The sequence below is a fragment of the Hyla sarda genome, chromosome 3 (assembly GCF_029499605.1).
Source record: "Hyla sarda isolate aHylSar1 chromosome 3, aHylSar1.hap1, whole genome shotgun sequence".
NCBI classification, from domain to species: Eukaryota; Metazoa; Chordata; class Amphibia; order Anura; family Hylidae; genus Hyla; species Hyla sarda.
This window is the reverse complement of record NC_079191.1, coordinates 361,469,757-361,491,127: the sequence shown is the minus strand read 5'-3', so window position 1 is coordinate 361,491,127 and position 21,371 is coordinate 361,469,757. Positions and strand designations below refer to the sequence as shown.

Below are 21,371 nucleotides of genomic sequence, written 5' to 3'. Positions count from 1 at the left end.
TAGTTCTACAGGATGGTACTGCCTGAGTGCGTTATGGGGCACACTAGGTGCTTTGCAGCTTCTCCCTTAGCAAATGCTCCAGAACCCCCTACCTAGGTTATATTGTGGGTGGTGGGAACTTTCTTTTCTGCTTCTACATCGAATGGATGTCTTGATTCTGCAGGATATACTTTGTTTCAGCAATGTCTCAGAAGATACAGCACCTGTACTACTTATTTCATTGGACTTGAGGTCCTCCCCCTGATGGATTCTTTCATTTTTATGGACTATTTGCTCCTACGGATGTTCTCCTGATGCCTTCTATCATCGCACACTGTTTTTGATTGATATTGTTATAAGGTTTTGTTATATTTATATGCAAAAAAACAAATAAAATATGTAAAAAAAAAAAAAAACACTTTAAAACTACTTGAATACATCCCCAGGTAACCTTAGCAGTGTAAAACAGAACTTTAGAGCTCTTAGGAATTGTTTTACATGTTTTGTGGTCTATTTCTTGCTGGTTTGTGGATAACCCGTCCACCCCAAACCAAAATTGTTTGGTGAGCCCATCGAACCAAACTTTTGAAAAGTTTGCTCAACTTTAGTCTCTGCTGAAAGTCTACTTCACGGAGCTGGCCGGAGCTGTAGTCGTGACATCACAGCGCCACTTCGCCAACTACAAGCCATAGTAGTGTCCGGCCTTGCCCAGTGATTGGCAAGCGACACTGTCAATTTCCCCAGCTGTAGAGACCATTCTCTGTAGCTCAGGGGAAAGCAGAGTCACCTACCGCGAGGGGGCACCTGATACCGGAGCTACGAGGGAGCAGAGGAAGGTGAGTTAAAGTTTTTGTTATTTTATTAGGCAGCATGGGGACACTAAGAAAATGTAAATTTCACTAGATAACTCCTGAAATTTATAAAATATACCAACATAATGCTAACAATATTTCATTTTTACAATATGCCTGTAAACACTGTTCTATGATTTACTTTACAGCACAAATGAGGGAGACAAGGAGCCTCCTGAACAGCATATGGATCAAACTGTGGCAGACACACAGGAACAAACTGAGCAGAACACCTTACCGAATAAAGACTGGTACTGTTATATGCCATGAGACACTGACATACATCAGAACATACACCAGGTTTAAAGGGAGCCTGTCAGCAGTTATAGGCTCTTAAGACTCCTGACAGTGACAGGAATGGTCTTCAGGGATTGCTTTATTTTCCCAAGGTACCTCTCGTATGTGGACACCAGGTTTTAGGAAGCACATATCCCATCCAGGAAAAGCAGGGGGAAATAGGGTGAATCTAGGAAATAGTTAAAATACCTGGCAAGACTTAGCTTGCTAGAAAATTCCAGGCCTGGATTTTGTATGGGATAAAAGGCAGACTCAGTACTGGGGCCTTCATTTTCTTCCTGGGCCAATCCAGGTTTTCAGGTTGATTCCAAGTCAGCACAGGTGTCGAGGCCGATTATTACTGGGCTTATAAAAGGGGTTACCAAGTCTGCACTGGGATGCTGTAAAGAGGACATTAACCTTGTGTGACTAAAACATATTGGTGACTGTTTTTTTGGGTGGCTGGTAGTAAGCCACCTATACAGAGAGGGAAGATTTTGTGTAGTTGGCGCTGAATAAGCAGAATTTATTTTGTATTTGCTTGTGTCTGAAAATAAAGGCTGCATTTGTTTTGTTACTAAAAAATTAAAAAAACAGGAGAAGCTCTGTTTAAAAGTTCATGTGTCCCTTTCTCTGACTGCTATTTTGCCACTATTTGACTGATTCTACAGAGCTAATCTCCGACACTCCTTACAGACATCAGGGAGGGGAGTAAAAACATACTCAAGATCTCTGTCATACAGCTTGCATGACCAAGAAAAATGCTGTTTAATGCAAATGCATCAGTCGCTGTTAAGTTCACAGAGTTTCCTGTATGAAAACTCTAGTGTTCTTTTGTATGGATGCTAAAGCTGTCAATCAGGGAAGGGAGGGGCAGAAAAAGCTCTCAATACTAGGAGCTCTGGGCACGAAACATATTTTCATTGGTATGTATAAAGATATTCTCCATTAGAAGCATTGTGTTGATGTAGCTTCTGACATGAGACTGTAAGGCAGTGCATGGCTCCCATAAGGCTCCAGGCTGTGTTTTCTATTATATTATAATAAACCCAGTGGCGTTGCTAGGGTTGGTGTCACCCGGTGCGGTAGAAAATGGTGTCACCCCCATACCTCCCCCCCCCCCTCAGTAAGTTTTTAGCCTGTTGTGACAGACACCACTGGTGTAGCGCATTGTGAGAAATTCCAGTATAATAATCAGATATACCAGTTGCCACAGAATGGGAAAGTGTTAAAGAAATTTTCACCATTGAAATATACAGCTCCCAGAATTACTTAAAGGGGTACTCCACTGGAAAACATTTACTTTTATATCAACTGGTGCCAGAAAGTTAAACAGATTTTTAAATTACTTCTATTTAAAATCTTAATACTTACAGTACTTATAAGCTGGTGTATGCTCCACAGGAAGTTGTGTAGTTCTTTCCAGTCTGACCACAGTGCTATTTGCTGACACCTCTGTCCATGTCAGGAACTGTCCAGAGCAGGATAGGTTTGATATGGGGATTTGCTCCTACTATGGACAGTTCTTGACATGGACAGAGGTGTCAGCACAGAGCACTGTGGTCAGACAGAAAATAAATTAAAACGGAAAATAACTTCCTGTGAATCGCTTATACAGCAGCTAATAAGTACTGGAAGGATTAAGATTTTTAAATAGAAGTAATTTACAAATCTGTTTAACTTTGTAGCACCAGCTGATTAAAAAAAAAATGTTTTCCAGTAGAGTACCCCTTTGAGCAGTGGTGAGGTTATGCTGGGAGTTGTAGTTTCACTGACCTAACTGTAGAACTGACAAGTGACTACAGCTCTGATGTAGAGAGGAGAATGTACAATGATATCAGTGACTACAGGTGACATCTTCTCTATAGTGAGGAGAATACACAATGATATCTGACTACAGGTGACGTCTTCTCTATAGTGAGGAGAATACACAATGATATCAGTGACTACAGGTGACGTCTTCTCTATAGTGAGGAGAATACACAATGATATCAGTGATTACAGGTGACGTCTTCTTTATAGTGAAGAGAATGTACAATGATATCAGTGACTACAGGTGACGTCTTCTCTATAGTGAGGAGAATACACAATATCAGTGACTACAGGTGACGTCTTCTCTATAGTGAGGAGAATGTACAATGATATCAGTGACTACAGGTGACGTCTTCTCTATAGTCTTTCCTTATCTAATTCGGATGGTACATACCGCCAGGACTTGTTCCAGCTAAAACTTCTCTCTGCAGAATGTGATGCCCAGACGTCTCCTCACTATGTCAGCGCATTCTTATCCTCTATATGAAAACAATTATTATTATAAACCTGAGAGACACTGTATCTTCTAAATATAATACTACTATACTCTTTGATTATAAACCTTCCATACACTGTACCCTCTGAATATAATACTACCACACACTGTACATTCTGAATACCAACACATACTGTACCCTCTGAATATAAATCTGCCACATACTGTACCCCTGAATATAATACCGCCACACACTGTACCCACTGAATATAATACTACCACATACTGTACCCTCTGAATATAAATCTGCCACATACTGTGCCCTCTGAATATAAATCTGCCACATACTGTGCCCTCTGAATATAAATCTGCCACATACTGTACCCTCTGAATATAAATCTGCCACATACTGTACCCCTGAATATAAATCTGCCACATACTGTACCCCTGAATATAAATCTGTCACATACTGTACCCCTGAATATAAATTTGCCACATATTGTACCCCTGAATATAAATCTGTCACATACTGTACCCCTGAATATAAATTTGCCACATACTGTACCCCTGAATATAAATCTGTCACATACTGTACCCCTGAATATAAATTTGCCACATATTGTACCCCTGAATATAATACCGCCACATCCTGTACCCTCTGAATATAATACTACCACCCACTGCGCCCTCTGAATATAATAATTAGAGATGAGCAAACTACAGTAAATTCAACTCATCACAAACTTCTCTGCTCGGCAGTTGATAACTTTTCCTGCATAAATTAGTTCAGCTTTCAGGTGCTCCCGTGGGCTGGAAAAGGTGGATACAGTCCTAGGAGACTCTTTCCTAGGAATGTATCCACCTTTCCGAGCCCACCGGAGCACCTGAAGGCTGAACTAATTTACGCAGGATAAGTCATCAACTGCCGAGCCGAGAAGTTTGTGACGAATCGAATTTACTGCAAGTTCGCCCATCTCTAATAATACTACCACAAACTGCGCCCTCTGAATATAATACTACCACAAACTGCGCCCTCTGAATATAACGTTGCCATACAGTGCACCCTCTGAATATAATACCACAACCGCAGTAACACCCCTCAACATCCGTTAGCTGATGCTATTACCACGGGAGGGGGGTATTGGTGGTGTTGCTAGTGGATGATGGGGGTGCTACTACTCAGGGGGTGTTGCTGGAGGATGATGAGGGTGCTACTAGCCATCCCCCCTGGCAGTATCATCCCCATCATCCATCGGCAGGATCATCCTCCTGGCAGGAGCACCGCCATCATCCACCATCAGGATCTGCTGATGGAGGTGCTGCTGCTGGGGGGGGGGTGTTACTGGTGGATGATGAGGGTGCTACTGCCAAGGGGGGAGCATTAGGTAGGCAGCAGTTCCCCCACATTAGGTAGGTCGCAGTTTCCCCACATTAGGTAGCATCTATTCCCCACATTAGGCAGCATAGATTCCCCACATTTGGTACCAGTTCCCCCACATTAGGTAGGTACCAGTTACCCTACATTAGGTAGCAATTTCCCCACATTGGGTAGCACAGATTCTCCACATTAGGTAGCACAGATTCCCCACATAAGGTAGCATACACTCCCCACATAAGGTAGCATACACTCCCCACACTTGGTAGTAGTTTCCCCACATTAGGCCGCAGGTTCCCCACAATAGATTGCTGGTTATACCACCCCCCCCCCCCCCCCCCCCCACACACAAAAAAACACATACAACACAGAGAGACTCACACACAAATACACACTCACAGTCACACACACACAGTCACACACACACACACAGAGTCACACAGTCACACACACACAGAGTCTCATACACACACAGAGTCTCACACACACAAACATAGATAGAGACAGACACACACACTCACCCATCCAGCGCAGCGCTCCTTCTCACCGGGCGCCGTGCGAGTGACGTAACTGACGTCCTCCTGCGCGGCCATACGGTGTGACGTCAGGCCGGCGCAGACGTGGGAGCGGAGGCCGGGCACAATGCTGGTGAAGGTGAGGGGGTGTGTGATGATGGACGGGCGCACAGTGCAGGAGAAAGAGGGGGGTTGCTGATGGACGGGCACACACAGCGCGGGGGGGGGTTGTGCTGACGGATGGGAGGCCGGTCGGGCACCGATGGGGGAGGTAGTGTCTGTGTAGCTGGGGGGGTGCGGCTACGGAGCGTCTTGGTGTCACCCCATTAGGTTGGTGTCACCCGGTGCGGGCCGCACCCCCCGCACCCGGGTCGCAACGCCACTGAATAAACCTATTATGGCACAATAAAGTAATCTACTCACACAACTCTTATAAGTCTATATTGTTTTTATTCTTTACAGGAAGACTTCCCAGAATCGCTCCAAAAGATCAAATAATGAATTGCTTGATAAATTCTTTTCTGCACATGGCGGTGATATGGGCTCAAGCAACATTCTGAACAAAGGGAATGGGTAATTTTTATGTGTTTCTTGTCTCTGTTAAGTTAGGTTCACAACACATTTTTACTTCATGTTGAAAGGGTTATTTGTGTTTTTGTCAAAATGATAAAATAAAATACACCTTTTGGCTATGTTCACACACACACAGTGTAAAATGAGAAACAAAACTGCTAAAAAAAAATAGGTATAAATCGCTGAATAGTCAGCTGCAATATTAGGTGTGAATACTAGGCCCACTATTCATTCCCCTTCATCCTCCTAACCTCACCCAAGTCTAAAATGTACACCCCATTGTGCAATAAAGTTTATGCCCTTCTGACTATTCAGTAAAAAGTCCAGATAGTTAACCAAAGAATAAAACCCTTTTTCAAATATGGGGACTTAGCAAGAAAGTAACATCATTGGAATCGGAGCACAAGAGGCAAACTAATAATATACAAACTCAATTCTTTACACTGATCACAGGTCCTGTTTGAAACAGAATGTAACAGGATACAAAAGTAAAGTAATTTACCCTGATGTCAAACAGGATTCAGACATAAGTATTCAATGGGGAAAGAATGCATCTGGATAGGCATCATATTGTATCCTGCTTTACAGGTACCGCCCCATATGATCAATGTAAAGTATCTAAGCTTTCTGAAACTTGGGCTACTTTCACACTGCCGTTGTGCCCAGTCCTTAAACAGCCATTAGGTTCTTTATCGGGACAGGGCATAACAGGATATAAAGGGTCTCGATGGATCCCATTTACTATAATGGGATCCTTTGGGCACCGTTATTTTGTAGCGGGAGTAGCGGTAGAAAAAGATGGTGCAAGCAGTATTTTTTCTCCCGCTATTCCCCTGGGCTTTCCCGATGGCCATCACACTGCCGTGACCTAACGGCATTGTAAAAGAAGCCTTAGAGTGACAATAAGAGACATGAATAAATTACTTGAAAGGAAAACCAGGGCTGAAGATTTGCTTAAAATTTTGGTGCCAGAATAATGGCCCAGATTTGTCATCTATCCGACACAATAACAAGAGTGATTTGCTCATAGTAACCAATCACAGCTCAGCTTTCATATCATGGAGATGGAGCTTGTACAACTCCTGTTATATGACTGCTCTTATAAGCCAGTGTTTCCAAACCTTTTTCGGGTCGGGGCACACCTCGTAAATTTGCTGCAGGGCACCGCTAGCGAGGTTGATGAGCAAAAAAAAAAAAAAAAAGGAAAGAACTGTAGAAAACGCCATACACTATATCTATTTATCAGTGGGTATGTAGTTTAAAGTGCTGCTTTATACAGCAACTCACCAATGACGTCTTCCCTAATTTGCAGTGTTGCCTTCTCTTCTCCATCTGATCCGGGCCATCATCACGATTTCTTCCACACACAAATCTTCACCGTTAAACCTGCAAAACAAACCTATTAGGTTCCGTACTTTGTTTTACATGGGTGACAGAGGGGTTTAGAAGAGTGTACATGAGTGACAGAGGCGTGTAGAGGAGTGTACATGGGTGAGAAAGGGGTGTAGAGGATCGTACATGGGTGACAGAGGGGTGTAGAGGAGTGTACATGGATGAAAGAGGGGTGTAGAGGAGTGTACATGGGTGACAAAGGGGTGAAGAGGAGTGTACATGGATGAAAGAGGGGTGTAGAGGAGTGTACATGGGTGACAGAGGGGTGTAGAGGAGTGTATATGGGTGACAAAGGGGTGTAGAGGAGTGTACATGGGTGACAGAGGGATGTAGAGGAGTGTACATGGGTGACAGGGGTGTAGAGGAGTGTACATGGGTGACAGAGGGGTGTAGAGGAGTGTATATGGGTGACAAAGGGGTGTAGAGGAGTGTACATGGATAAAAGAGGGGTGTAGAGGAGTGTACATGGGTGACAAAGGGGTGTAGAGGAGTGTACAGAGGGGTGTAGAGGAGTGGACATGGGTGACAGATGGGTGTAGAGGAGTGTACAGAGGGGTGTAGAGGAGTATACATGGGTGACAGAGGGGTGTAGAGGAACGTACAAGGGTGACAGAGGGGTGTAGAGGAGTGTACATGGGTGACAGAGGGGTATAGAGAAGTGGACATGGGGGTAGAGGGTTGACCTGGGTGATGGTGGTGGGGGGGGGGGGGGTTGGACAGAGTTGAGAAGGGGTAACAGAGGGGTGGAAAGGGTACGGTACCTTGAGCAAGCTGGCCCGCGCAGCTTGCAGTTCCACGGCAGGCACGGGAGTACTGCCCAGATGCAGCTTGTTCCACCCCAGGGCACCATTTTCGTCTCACTGCGCCGCAATGGAGAGGGGGATGCAGGGGGACGCAGGGGGATGCTGTGTGCGCAGTGCGCACGCAGGCTTCCCTTCCCCCCTGTGCCGTCAGTCATAAGCGCGCAGGCCGGGGCGGGACATTTAAAAAAAACAAAATCACGGCAAAATCCTGCCGCGGTACCACGGTTGGGAATCACTGTCATAGGCACTCGCCAAGTAATAAGGAGTATGGCTGACATGAGTGGCGGGATGACAAGTATACTCCTCATAGTTATCACACAGGTACTTTTACTACTGCAGCCCAACTATAACATCAGATATTATAGAAACCTCTAGAAGGTTAAATATATTGCAAACAATATATCATTATTTTCTTTCAGCACTTTGTAAAGACGGTTGTGTAATTTACCTTACAGCACAGAGAAAGCAGATAAGGAGTCTCCTGAACAGCAGATGGTTCAGACTGTGACCGACACACAGGAACAAACCGAGCAGGACACCTTACCGGATAAGGACAGGTACTGTGATATGTCATGAGACTACAGAGGTAACAGAATATAAAGGTATCATATCACCAGGACAGACCCCTTAGGGCATCTTACAGATAGCGATCTACACACAAGTCTTCAATGTTATTATGCTTTATAGGACATCTTCCCAGAAGCCGTCCAAAAGATCAAATAGTTAATTGCTTGATTAAAGGGGTACTCCCATGGAAAACTTTTTTTTTAAATAAACTGGTGCCAGAAAGTTAAACAGATTTGTAAATTACTTTTTACTTTTTTACTTTTACTTTTTAGATTCCTCTGATGTCATGACCACAGTGCTCTCTGCTGACACCTCTGTCCATTTTAGGAACTGTCCAGAGAAGGAGAAAATCCCCATAGCAAACATATGCTGCTCTGGACATTTCCTAAAATGGACAGCAGAGGTCAGCAGAGAGCACTGTGATCATGACATCAGAGAAATCTAAAAAGTAAAGCATTTCCTCTGTAGTATATAGCCCCTAAAAAGTACTGGAAGGATTAAGATTTTTTAATAGAAGTAATTTACAAATCTGCAAGCAATAGAAGAAGGTAGAAACGGAGCAACTCACCACACCGACCCAGGTATTCTATGCAAGTGGTTCTTTATTCCAAAGCTTCAATCATGGAAGACAAGCAGGGGAGAGTGAGGATGGGACGCCGGGGTATCCACTCAGTGACGGGACCGTTTGGCGCCTGAACGCTTCGTCAGACCGGGATCAATGAAGCGCTCAGGTCTGACGAAGCGCTCAGGCGCCAAACGGTCCCGTCACCGAGTGGATACCCCCGCGTCTGTCCTCACTCTCCCCTGCTTGTCTTCCATGGTTGAAGCTTTGGAATAAAGAACAACTTGCATAGAATACCTGGGTCGGTATGGTGAGTTGCTCCGTTTCTACCTTCTTCTATTGCTTGCATTTTGTATGGACTTGTCTTATACGTTGAGCACCGCTGAAGTCCCTCCAGCTGTTGCAAGGGAAGACACTGATGGACCGAATAGCCTCCTATATACAAATAGATCGCTTTATCCTAGTGCTAGTCTAGGTGGTGCCGAGTCCCTCTCTATTAGATTGTAATTTACAAATCTGTTTAACTTTCTGGCACCAGTTGATTAAAAAAAAAAAGTTTTCCACGGGAGTACCCCTTTAAATCTATTCTGCACATAGCGGTGATACGGACTCAAACAACATTGGGAATGGGTTATTTAAACGTGTTTCTTGTCTCTGTTAAGTTAGAGTCTAGAATTTACACCCCATTGTGCAATAAAGTTTATGCCCTTCTGACTATTCAGTGAAAAGTCCAGAAAATAAACCGAAGAGTAAGACCCCTTTATCTTCTTTATCTTTCGGGCAGGGGGGGGCTTAGCATTATGTAACATCAGTATTGGGATCAGGGCACCAGAGGCAAACCAATTATATACAAACTTAATTCTTAAGACTGATCACATGTCCTCTTTGAGTAATTTGCTCATAACAACCAATCACAGCTCAGCTTTCATATCTTAACTAGCTCTGGTAAAAGCTGAGCTGGGATTGGTTGTTATGGGCAAATCACTCCAGTTATTGTCTTGGATAGATTGATAAATCTGGGCCAATGAGTTTATTTATCAGCACTTTGTAAAGACGGTTGTATGATTTACCTTACAGCACAGAGAAAGCAGATAAGGAGTCTCCTGAACAGCAGATGCTTCAGACTGTGACCGACACACAGGAACAAACCGAGCAGGACACCTTACCGGATAAGGACAGGTACTGTGATATGTCATGAGACTACAGAGGTAACATCATTTAAAAGGTATCATATCGCCAGGACAGACCCCTTAGGGCATCTTACAGATATTGTGGTAATGATTGAATTAATATCAATTGCAACCTCTAAAGTGTTAAGTAAAAATCTAAAAAATAGCTCCTGATATGTGCCTGTCCCCTTTTAAGTAGATCATATGAAACACATCCTTTAGCCATGAGGACTTAAGATTTGATCTGTTTAGATATGAAAGGGGAGGGTGTTCAGAACTAAGGCTGGGTTCACATCACGTTTTTGCCATACTGTTTTCAATCCGTTTTTCTAAAGAAAATCGTATGGCAAAAAAACGGATGGAACAGTATGGGAAAAAGTAAACCATATGCGCATGTGCAAAGTAAAAACCGTATGTGTTTTCCCATATGGAACCGTATACATGAGCGTTTCCTATTGATGTCCATGTTAAAAAAAACGTATGCGGTTGCAGTACGGTTTTTAAACCAGAGACAAAATCGTCTCCAGTTCTTAACACGTCAATGGAAAACGCACATGTATACAGTTCCATACGGGAAAACGTATATGGTTTTTACTTTGCACATGCGCATTTGCATCCTAAAGTCCCCACCCAAGACCCCTCCCATTAAAAATGGACAAAATTTTCTAAAACGTATGATTTTTTTTTCTATAAAAATGGACGGAACTGTATGCACTTTTAAAAACAGTATGCAGTTTAAAAACGCATACGGTTTACTTTTTCCCATACTGTTCCATCCGTTTTTTTGCCATACGGTTTTCTTTAGAAAAACGGATTGAAAACAGTATGGCAAAAATGTGAACATTTAAAAAAACAAAATTTTACTTACATCCTACGCTCCAGTGATGGCTCTGGTGACCCACTCCGGTCCCCAGCGGCTCTTCTCTTCCTTTCCCGAAATCGTGACACCTGGGCCCAAAGTGATGTCACACTGCCCCTTAGCCAATTACAGGCTGAGGTGGGACAAGGCTCTGGCCAGTGATTGGCTAGGGGCAGTGTGACACTCTGGGCCCAGACATCATGATTTTGGGAAGGAAGAGGAGTTCGGCTTGGAAGTGGGGGGTCACAGGAACCACTGCTGGAGCATGGGGGGTAATTAAAGTTTTTTGTTTTGTTTTTTATGCTGTTAAATACCTAAGTTCTGACCTGCAGTTACATCTATTAGCTCAGCTTTGAAAGGCCTTTTAAAGGAAACATCTCCTATGGATGTATTAAATGGTCACTGTTATTTCAAACAACTTCCCTTAATTTCAAAACCATTGTGATTTCTAACATATTTGTAAACAACTTTATTAACCAAAAATGAATAGTTACCCCAGAAAAAAAAAGCTCTAAAATTTTGGCCACACGGTGTCTCACTTCTCTGCAATCTGCTGTCCACTGCTTGTTGTCAGGTAAAATCTGTCTCTAGCAACAAAGCAATGGCGACTTCAGCACTTGGATAAATGCAAAAACAGGTGGTTTTATTCAATTTACAAATACAGAGACATGCAACATTTCAGCTGCAGCGGAAAACCACCTGTTTTTACATTTATCCGAGTGCTGCAGCCACCTTTGTTTTTGGATCAGCATATGACTTTGACCAAAGCGTGCAAAGCGGTGGAGGCGGGGCTTTGCCATTGCTTTGTTCAGAAGAAAGGGTTTAACCTGGGCTGTGTACCTGCAAGCTAAGACAGTCCTCCTGCTGAAGATGATCTACCATGTTCCTTAAAGGTAAACCAAGGCTTCTCTCATCAGCCAAGCACAGTGCAGCCTGTTTGATCTAGTGCACTTTCACCAGCACTATGTCACAGCATACCAGATAGTATTATGTGCTGTTCTGTGATTGGCTAGGCAAAGAGGAGGTCCTTGTATGTGTGCTACTGGCAAACAGTCCCTGTAGTCCCATGCCTTGATAGAAAAAGAAAATAGCTGTGCACGATGGAGTGGACTCTGAGCAGTGACTTTGGCTAGCCTTATTCTGTGAAAAGATATACCATTACTCAATGACACATCATTATATGCCGAAAGGTTATATGTGACATTAAACAGATATGCTACAATTGGGCAGATGTAAGGCTAAGACGACTAAGCTTTTTCCAGGCCAACATCTTAGTAATTCATATCAGAATGGACATCTAAGCCTTTTCATTTACATGCAGTGAATATTTTCAAAGATTAAAATGTTACTATATAGTAGTGTTCCCCAACCAGGATACCTCCAGCTGTCGCAGAACTACAACTTCCAGCCTGCCCGGACAGCTGGAATTTGTAGTTTTCCCTGGTGTAGAAACACTGCTATAAAGCATTCTTCCCATTTTAGTAAACTTAACAGAATGGGGTAAAGTTCTGTTATGTCATTCCCATCATGACATTGCATATCCCTAGTTTATGTTATAAATGTCTGACAGACCAAGGTCCCACTCCTGGGACCTGCACCTATCTTGAGATCAAGGGCTTCCCGGCCCTGCTACATGCATCAGCATACTTTTCTGCTGGTATGTCAACACATACCAGAGGTATACAGCTTTTGTAATGTGAACCTTGTTAAGCTGTTTTTTTTACTTTGCAGTGTGGTCGACTATATGCACAAGTTCCAATATTTCTTTATTTCTGTACTTTGTTTTACAGCACAGCTCCTACAGATGAGGAAATACTAGATGTGGAGATAAGTGAAACAGTAACATATACTGTGGAGCCATCTGATGAAAACAGGTATTATGTATGTTGCTGATCCTTTTTAACCTCTTTATGACCGCCGATACAGAGAAACCTCTTCTCTGGGTAGTTTAACCCTTCACATGCCGCGGTCAAATAATGATCATAGCATCTGAAGAGTTCCTGCCTGACGCTGACCTGCAGCAGAGCTCTGGCCTCTGTGATCTTCGGCCCCGGCTTCTGTGAACTTCAGCCCCGGCCTCTGTGATCTTCAGCCCCAACCTCTGTGATCTTCATCCCCGGCCTCTGTTATCATCAGCCCTCGTCTGTGTGATCTTCAGCCCTGGCCTGTGTGATTTTCAGCCCTGGCCTGTGTGATCTTCAGCCCTGGCCTCTGTGATCTTCAGCCCCAGCTTCTGTGATCTTCAGCCCTGACCTCTGTGATCTTCAGCCCCGGCCTCTGTGATCTTCAGCCCCGGCCTCTGTGATCTTCAGCCCCGGCCTCTGTGATCTTCAGCCCCGGCCTCTGTGATCTTCAGCCCCGGCCTCTGTGATCTTCAGCCCCGGCCTCTGTGATCTTCCGTTCTGGCCTCTGTGATCTTCAGCCCCGGCCTCTGTGATCTTCAGCCCCATCCTCTGTGATCTTCAGCCCCGGCCTCTGTGATCTTCAGCCCTGGCCTCTGTGATCTTCAGCCCTGGCCTGTGTGATCTTCAGCCCTGGCCTCTGTGATCTTCAGCCCCATCCTCTGTGATCATCAGCCCCATCCTCTGTGATCTTCAGCCCTGGCCTGTGTGATCTTCAGCCCTGGCCTCTGTGATCATCAGCCCCATCCTCTGTGATCTTAAGCCCCGGCCTGTGTGATCTTCAGCCCTGGCCTCTGTGATCTTCAGCCCCGGCCTGTGTGATCTTCAGCCCTGGCCTCTGTGATCTTCAGCCCCATCCTCTGTGATCATCAGCCCCATCCTCTGTGATCTTCAGCCCCAACCTCTGTGATCTTCAGCCCCGGCCTCGCTGATCTTCAGCCCTGGCCTTTGTGATCTTCACCCCTGGCCTCTGTGATCTTCATCCCTGGCTTCTGTGATCTTCAGCCCCATCCTCTGTGATCTTCAGTCCTGACCTCTGTGATCTTCAGCCCCGGCCTATGTGATCTTCAGCTCCGACCTCTGTGATCTTCAGCCCTGTCCTTTGTGATCTTCAGCCCTGGCCTTTGTGATCTTCAGCCCTGGCCTTTGTGATCTTCAGCCCTGGCCTCTGTGATCTTCAGCCCCATTCTCTGTGATCTTAGGCCCCATTCTCTGTGATCTTCAGCCCTGGCCTTTGTGATCTTCAGCCCCGTTCTCTGTGATCTTCAGCCCCGGCCTCTGTGATCTTCAGCCCTGGCCTTTGTGATCTTCAGCCCCGGCCTCTGTGATCTTCAGCCCCGGCCTCTGTGATCTTCAGCCCTGGCCTTTGTGATCTTCAGCCCCGGCCTCTGTGATCTTCAGCCCCGGCCTCTGTGATCTTCAGCCCTGGCCTCTGTGATCTTCAGCCCCGGCCTCTGTGATCTTCAGCCCTGGCCTCTGTGATCTTCAGCCCTGGCCTTTGTGATCTTCAGCCCTGGCCTTTGTGAACTTAGGCTCAGGTTTTCATTGCAACTGGGGATCTTGTAAATGCCTCAAGACTTGCTGTGGTTGTCTGTACCCAGCTGTGCTTTGCAGCATGACCGGATACATTGCCTGAATACACTGCACTATTTACTACTGCAGTGTATTATGCCAGTGATCTGATGATTGCTGTCAGTCCCTTTGTGGGACATGTACAAAGTAAAAATAATATGTACATAAAATAAAGCATAATAAGAAAATATACTCCTCCACCTCCAAAAATTGTGGCATTTTGTTATTCCGTCTGCCAACAAAAAAAATTGTCATATGTAGTCCAAAATGGTACCTGTAAAAAAATAAACCCTAATATATTGCCGTCAGGCGAAAAATAAAAAAGCTATGGATATTGTAATGCGCCGACACTAATTGATATTATTATTTTTAAAATGAGTCTATTATGGAAATATAGTAAAAAAAACAAAAACTATATAAATTTGGTATCATCGTGACCGTACTGAGCCACATAATAAAGCTGTAATGTTATTTTTAGCATAAGGTGGACATCTTAAATTAAAATGCAAAACATTGATGACAAAATAATTTTTTTTCCATTTAACCAGCAAAAAAAAGTTAACCAATAAGACATATGAAAAGCCCAAAATAGTGGCATAAAAAGTACAACATGACCCGCAAACAACAAACCCTCAACGGAAAACTAAAAAAGTTCTGCCACTTGAAAGGCGTCAATGGAAAAACAAAGAAAGAATGATTAAACGTTAAGCTCAAAAGTCATACCAGGAGAAGGGGTTAAATGACCTGTGTGTATAGGGACTGTTACGTATACTGCTTACTATTTAAAATGCTTTTAGGGTAAGCTTCCACCTGGCGTATTTTGCTGCGTATTTGCTGCGTATTTTCTAACCCATTGACTTCAATGGGAAATAAAATATGCAGCAAATACGCAGCAAAATACACCAGGTGGGGATGCACCCTTAAACCTCAAAAGGGAACTTGTCAGCAAAAAAATGCAGGTCAATCTGCAGCCAGCATGTTATAGAGCGGGAGGAGCCAAGCAGATTGATATACCGTATTTATCGGCGTATAACCCCCCCCCCCCCCCCCCATTTTAACAGGGAAATTGAACTAAAAAAAAAAAAAAAAGAAGTGAGATAAATGACTTAGACTAAATGCCATATCATCCCCCAACTTTGATTTCCCCTGCACCTCAATTTGGTTCCCCCCCCCCAGTGCCACATCATTCCTCCCCTTTTATCAGCTCCTGTGCCACATTTACACCCCATTACCCCCCCCCCTCATCACCCTCATCATCCCCCCACCATCTTATCATTCCCCCCCTCTTATCATCCCTCCCACTGACTGTTGGGACCCCATTACCTTTACCCTAACCAACATAACTCCCCCTCCCCCTTTGATTAAATACTAAGTAATAAATAACTGACAAGGACATTTATTAACTTTTGTGTGGGTGAGAGTCAGCCACAGCTTTATTTATAAATAACAATATATAACAATAAAAAACAAGGCACAACTTGGCTTCTTGTCAACCCGAGAGATGCTGCCACACCCTCCGGTGTGCAGGTCTACCCCAGGTTGACCCCGCCTTCTTGTCTTCTTACCCCTGCTGTGACTTACAAAACAAACAGACATTAACCCTCTTGATAGGGCAGACTAAATTGGGAAAAACCATCTAATGTTGCTGTGCAGACTAGCGGGTTGGGGAGGGGGTTAAACCACTGCTACAGGGATTTATTAACCCCTAACTGCTCCACAGTCAGGGGGCAAGCTAGTTATGCACAGCTAGCCCCACCAGTCTCATCATCCCCCCTCTCATCATGTCCCCCTCTCTCGGTGTCCCCTCACCCTGCCTCATCATCTCCTTTCTCCCTCTGCCTTTTATTGTTTTCTTTAATCTTCCTTACGTAGCCACGCTCCGGCAGGCCAGGTTAGGCCGCGTGTCTTGTGGGCTGCACGGTCAGTGAAGCAGGAGAGAGACATCCTCTGCCGGCTCCGCTGCACAGCATCATGGATGTCACTTTTCATTCAATGCTACTTCCGCTGGTAACTATTCTAAAGTGGCCGCGGCCGGGCTGCTGAAGTTAAAGGGGTAGTCCAGTGGGGAAAAACTTATCCCCTATCCTAAGGATAGGGGATAAGTTTGAGATCGCGGGGGGTCCGACCTCTGGGGCCCCCTGCGATCTCTCTGTACGGGGCCCCGGCTCTCCGCCGAGATAGCGGGTGTCGACCCCCGCACGAGGCGGCGGCCGACACGCCCCCTCAATACATCTCAATGGCAGAGCCGGAGATTGCCGAAGGCAGCGCTTCGGCTCTGCCATAGAGTTGTATTGAGGGGGCGTGTCTGCCGCCGCTTCGTGCGGAGGTCGACACGCCCCCTTCCCGCGGGCTGTCGGGGCTCCGTACAGGAGATCGCGGGGGGCCCCAGGGGTCGGACCCCCCGCGATCTGCAACTTATCCCCTATCCTTAAGATAGGGGATAAGTTGTAAACCACTGAATCACCACTGGACTACTCCTTTAAACTAGCAGCTGGTGCTGAGGCCACGTCACTGTCCTGCTTCACTGACCACGCAGCCTGCAAGACAAAACCCGCCGCCTGACGTGAAGATAAAAAAAAACTATAAAAAACAGGGGGAGAAGGGAGGCAAGGAAAATAAAAAGCATAGCGGGGAGAAGTCTGAACCCGCTGGTCACCGATTTAAAGTGTCCGTGGCCGGGCTGCTAATCCTCAACAAGCAGCCGCTGCTGCGGCCACTTTAAGTCAGTGACCAGCACACTTATCAGCGTATAACACGTAGGCAGGCTTTTGGCATAGAATTTAAGTTTTAAAAGTGCGTGTTTTACGCCGATAAATATGGTATATACTTTTTGAGCCTTTTTAAAAAGCAAGTCCAATGTGCAAAAGCAACCCCTGCATTCTCTAGATGTATGCCTCTACTCATGGTATAAAAACACCTACCCTAAAAATATACATAACAAGGGATAAAGGTACAGTAAGAAAATCATTTCTCAAGTATAGTGTGTACTATTAAGATGTACACAGGAAATGTATTGGGTTAGATTAAAGGGGTACTCTGGTGGAAAACAAATTATTTCAAATAAACTGGTGCCAGAAAGTTATACAGATTTGTGAATGACTTCTATTTAAAAATCTTAATCCTTCCAGTATTTATCAGCTGCTATATGCTACAGAGGAAGTTGTGTGGTTCTTTCGAGTCTGACCATAGTGCTCTCTGCTGCCACCTCTGTCCATGTCAGGAACTGTCCGGAACAGGAGAGGTTTTTTATGAGGATTTGCTCCTGCTCTCTACAGTTCCTGACATGGACAGAGGTGGCAGCAGAGAGCACTGTGATCAGACTAGAAAGACCAACTCAACTTCCTCTGGAGCATACAGCAGCTGATAAGTACTGGAAGGATGGAGATTTTTAAACAGATGTAATTTACAAATCAGTTTAACTTTCTGCCACCAGTTGATGTGAAAAATGTTTTTTTTTCCCACCGGAGTACCCCTTTATTAGTGCCCAGGCTCTCAACAGGGCTGCTATCTTTATATGGGTCAAAATGCTACTGGGTAAAAACGGATCTGGATTTGTTTCCCAACTCTTTGTGCTAAATGTCCATTTTGGCCTAAACAACATCTTTTTCCATGTATTTACACCAATAAACTAAGATAAATACATTGATAAATCTGTCCCTATACATAGAAGTCTTGTCATGACTTGACTGACAATGCAAATCTCAGTCATTGACTCCCACAATTACTTCTGTTTAGCGAATCGGAGCAAAGTGTACATGAAGTTGTAACAATAACTGAAGAAGAAATAATAAAAAAAAAAGACGGAGAAGAGATAAAGATAACCGAGGAGAAACAGATAGAATTAGTAGAAACGTGGGAATCCTATGAGAGTACTGAAGGTTCTGAAACGGTAAAATCTTTACTATAACGTTATTCTTCAATGACCAAAGAAACTGTGCTGAGAAAGTTATTATTCCTGTCAGATGTTACGGATTATTTCACTATATATCCCCTGAATGGTTTGCAATGTGTAAGAAAATCCTTACATTAGACATGAAGTGAATATTTGTCAGGTTTTGAATTATTATTAAATACTTTGAATGCACAAAGTCATCTAAGATTTAAATGGGTACTCCGCCCCTAGACATCTTATCCCCTATCCAAAGGATAAGATGTCTGATCGCGAGGCTCCCACCGCTGGGGACCCCTGCGATCTCGGCTTCAGCACCCCAGACATGGGTACATGGAGCGAACTTTGCTCCGTGCCGGATGACTAGCGATGCGGGGCAGAGGCTCGTGACATCACGGCCACGCCCCGCTCGTGATGTCATGGCCATGCTCCCTCAATGCAAGTCTTTGGGAGGGGGCGTGACGGATGTCACGCCCCCTCCCATAGACTTGCATTGAGGGGGCATAGCCGTGATGTCACGAGCCTCTGGCGCTGCATCCGTTCTAAAAGAACGTCGGGTGCAGCAGCAAGATCGCAGACATTTTAAGTCCTATACTTTGGATAGGGGATAAGATGTCTAGGGGCGGAGTACCCCTTTAAGTGGTTTTCAGGGATCGCAATATTGATGGCCAATTAAGATATCAGGAACAAGGCTGAAATACTTCAGAGCTGCTTCTTAATGTACAGTGTTCAGATGTATGGAGCAAAGTAAGCAATAAAGTGGCTGCAGTGTTTAGGCAAGCAACTTGGGGGTGCTAAGAGTTGCCCTGATAAAGATGAATTGATATTGATGGTCTATCCTGATAGATCACTAGTACTGTGATCATGGATAGCGACTTTATTTTGCTACCCATTGACTTTAATGGGTAGAAAAATACGCAGCAGTAAATACACAGCAAAACACGGCACATGTGACCCTATCCTTAGGGGAGGTTCACACGAACAGGATCAAATGCATATTTTGCTGCATATTTTCTGCAGCTGGTTTTGCTACCCATTGAAGTCAATGGGTAGCAATATCAGCTGCAAAAAATATGTAGCAGATCCCATCTTGTGTGATTATCCGCTATCTCATTGCAGGGGTGGGGTAGATGGACCCCTGGGGCCCCCTTCATTCTAAAGAACTGAGACCCAAGTCTCCCATTAGAATGAAGTGGTGGGACAGGTGTTTCACTGTGGAGACTGCTAGGCACAATGTTAACTTGTTTCTGTGGCTCCAATAGAGAATAAATGGAGCAGCCACAGGGATATGCATCCCGCTGCTCCATTCTATTGGTGGGATATGCATCTTGAACGATTGCCTATATGTAAAACTGTTTGGCAAACATTACCAACAGCAGCAGTACTTGCATAACCAGTTTAAAGGGGTACTCTGGTGAAAACCTTTTTTCTTTTAAATCAACTGGTGGCAGAAAGTTAAACCTATTTGGAAATTACTTCTATTAAAAAATCTTAATCCTTCCTGTACTTATTAGCTGCTGAATACTACAGAGGAAATTCTTTTCTTTTTGGAATGCTCTCTGATGACATCACGAGCACAGTTCTCTCTGCTGACGTTATTATAATAATATCACTTTATTTATTTATTGTTGTCCTTAGTGGGATTTGAACCCAAGTCCCCAGCACTGCAAGGCAGCAGTGCTAACCACTGAGCCACCATGCTGCCCTTAGCATACATCTGCTATGCACGGTTGCTAAAATGGACAGAGATGTCAGCAAGAGAGCACTGTGTTCCTGGTGTCATCAGTGTTCCAAAAAGAAAGGAATTTCCTCTGTAGTATTCAGCAGCTGATAAGTACTGGAAGGATTAAGATTTTTTAATAGAAGTAATTTACAAATATGTTTAACTTTCTGCCACCAGTTGATTTAAAAGTTTTCACCGGAGTACCCCTTTAAAGGGTTGGTAAAAGCATCTGTATTTTTCCCAAAAATGGAGGTAGTCTTGTCCATGGGATGTTTCTGGTGTAACAGCTCCGCCAGTCGCTTAACACTCACCTGCAATACTAAATACAGCCTATGTACCAAAAAGGTGCTAGTCATAAATGACAGGAGATGTGAATTTTGTTGTAGATTTTTTTTTAAGCCTGTGGCAGTCAAGAGCCGTTATTATTTATTTTAAGTTTTTTGTTTATTATATTGCTTCTTCTTTTCCTTTTTGTAATGGCAAAGTTTCATGTGGTAACAACATCTAATTTTATATGCTTCACCTCTTTAGGATCCTACTAAAAATGATGAAATAAAGGAGGAGATCCCTGAATCCACAGATGATGTTGTCATCATTCAAGCGAATGAGCAGAGTGATGACAATGAGAAGATGACATGTGCTGGTAAAATTGTGGACGGGGAATAAAAACAGGAATAAAAACACTGCTTATTTCTAAACCTATTTTTACATTGCACCTCACAGTGACTTCAGAGCTTTATGCGATACTCCAATATGTCCTCCAACAAAAATGGGATTACTTGGGCGCTGAGAGACTTTCAAGACAACCATGGACAGGTAAAAGTTTGGTTAATACCCAGCATGCAATGCTTTTCACGGGCCAATCCCACTTCTTCAGGCTTATAGCAGCAGGATTAGCCAATGAAACACGTTGCATGCTGGGTATTAACCCCTTAAGGACACAGCCCATTTTCACCTCTAGGACGCAGCCCTTTTTTGCACATCTGACCACTGTCACTTTAAACATTAATAACTCTGGAATGCTTTTACTTATCAATCTGATTCCGAGATTGTTTTTTCGTGACATATTCTACTTTAACATAGTGGTAAATTTTTGTGGTAACTTGCATCCTTTCTT

General features: G+C 44.2%; 1 protein-coding gene across 1 annotated transcript in view; it reads left to right on the top strand.

The window, feature by feature from the left end:
* LOC130361069 (protocadherin Fat 4-like) overlaps positions 1–20,999 on the top strand; it is a 157,407-nt gene extending 136,408 nt beyond the window's left edge. Inside the window, exons 42-48 of the mRNA XM_056563632.1 lie at positions 980–1,081; positions 5,707–5,817; positions 8,468–8,569; positions 10,219–10,320; positions 12,960–13,043; positions 18,378–18,531; positions 20,786–20,999. Coding sequence (XP_056419607.1) covers positions 980–1,081; positions 5,707–5,817; positions 8,468–8,569; positions 10,219–10,320; positions 12,960–13,043; positions 18,378–18,531; positions 20,786–20,920 — 790 coding nt within the window. The 3' untranslated portion in view covers positions 20,921–20,999. The remainder of the gene's footprint in view (positions 1–979; positions 1,082–5,706; positions 5,818–8,467; positions 8,570–10,218; positions 10,321–12,959; positions 13,044–18,377; positions 18,532–20,785) is intronic.
* Positions 21,000–21,371: the final 372 nt, after the last annotated feature.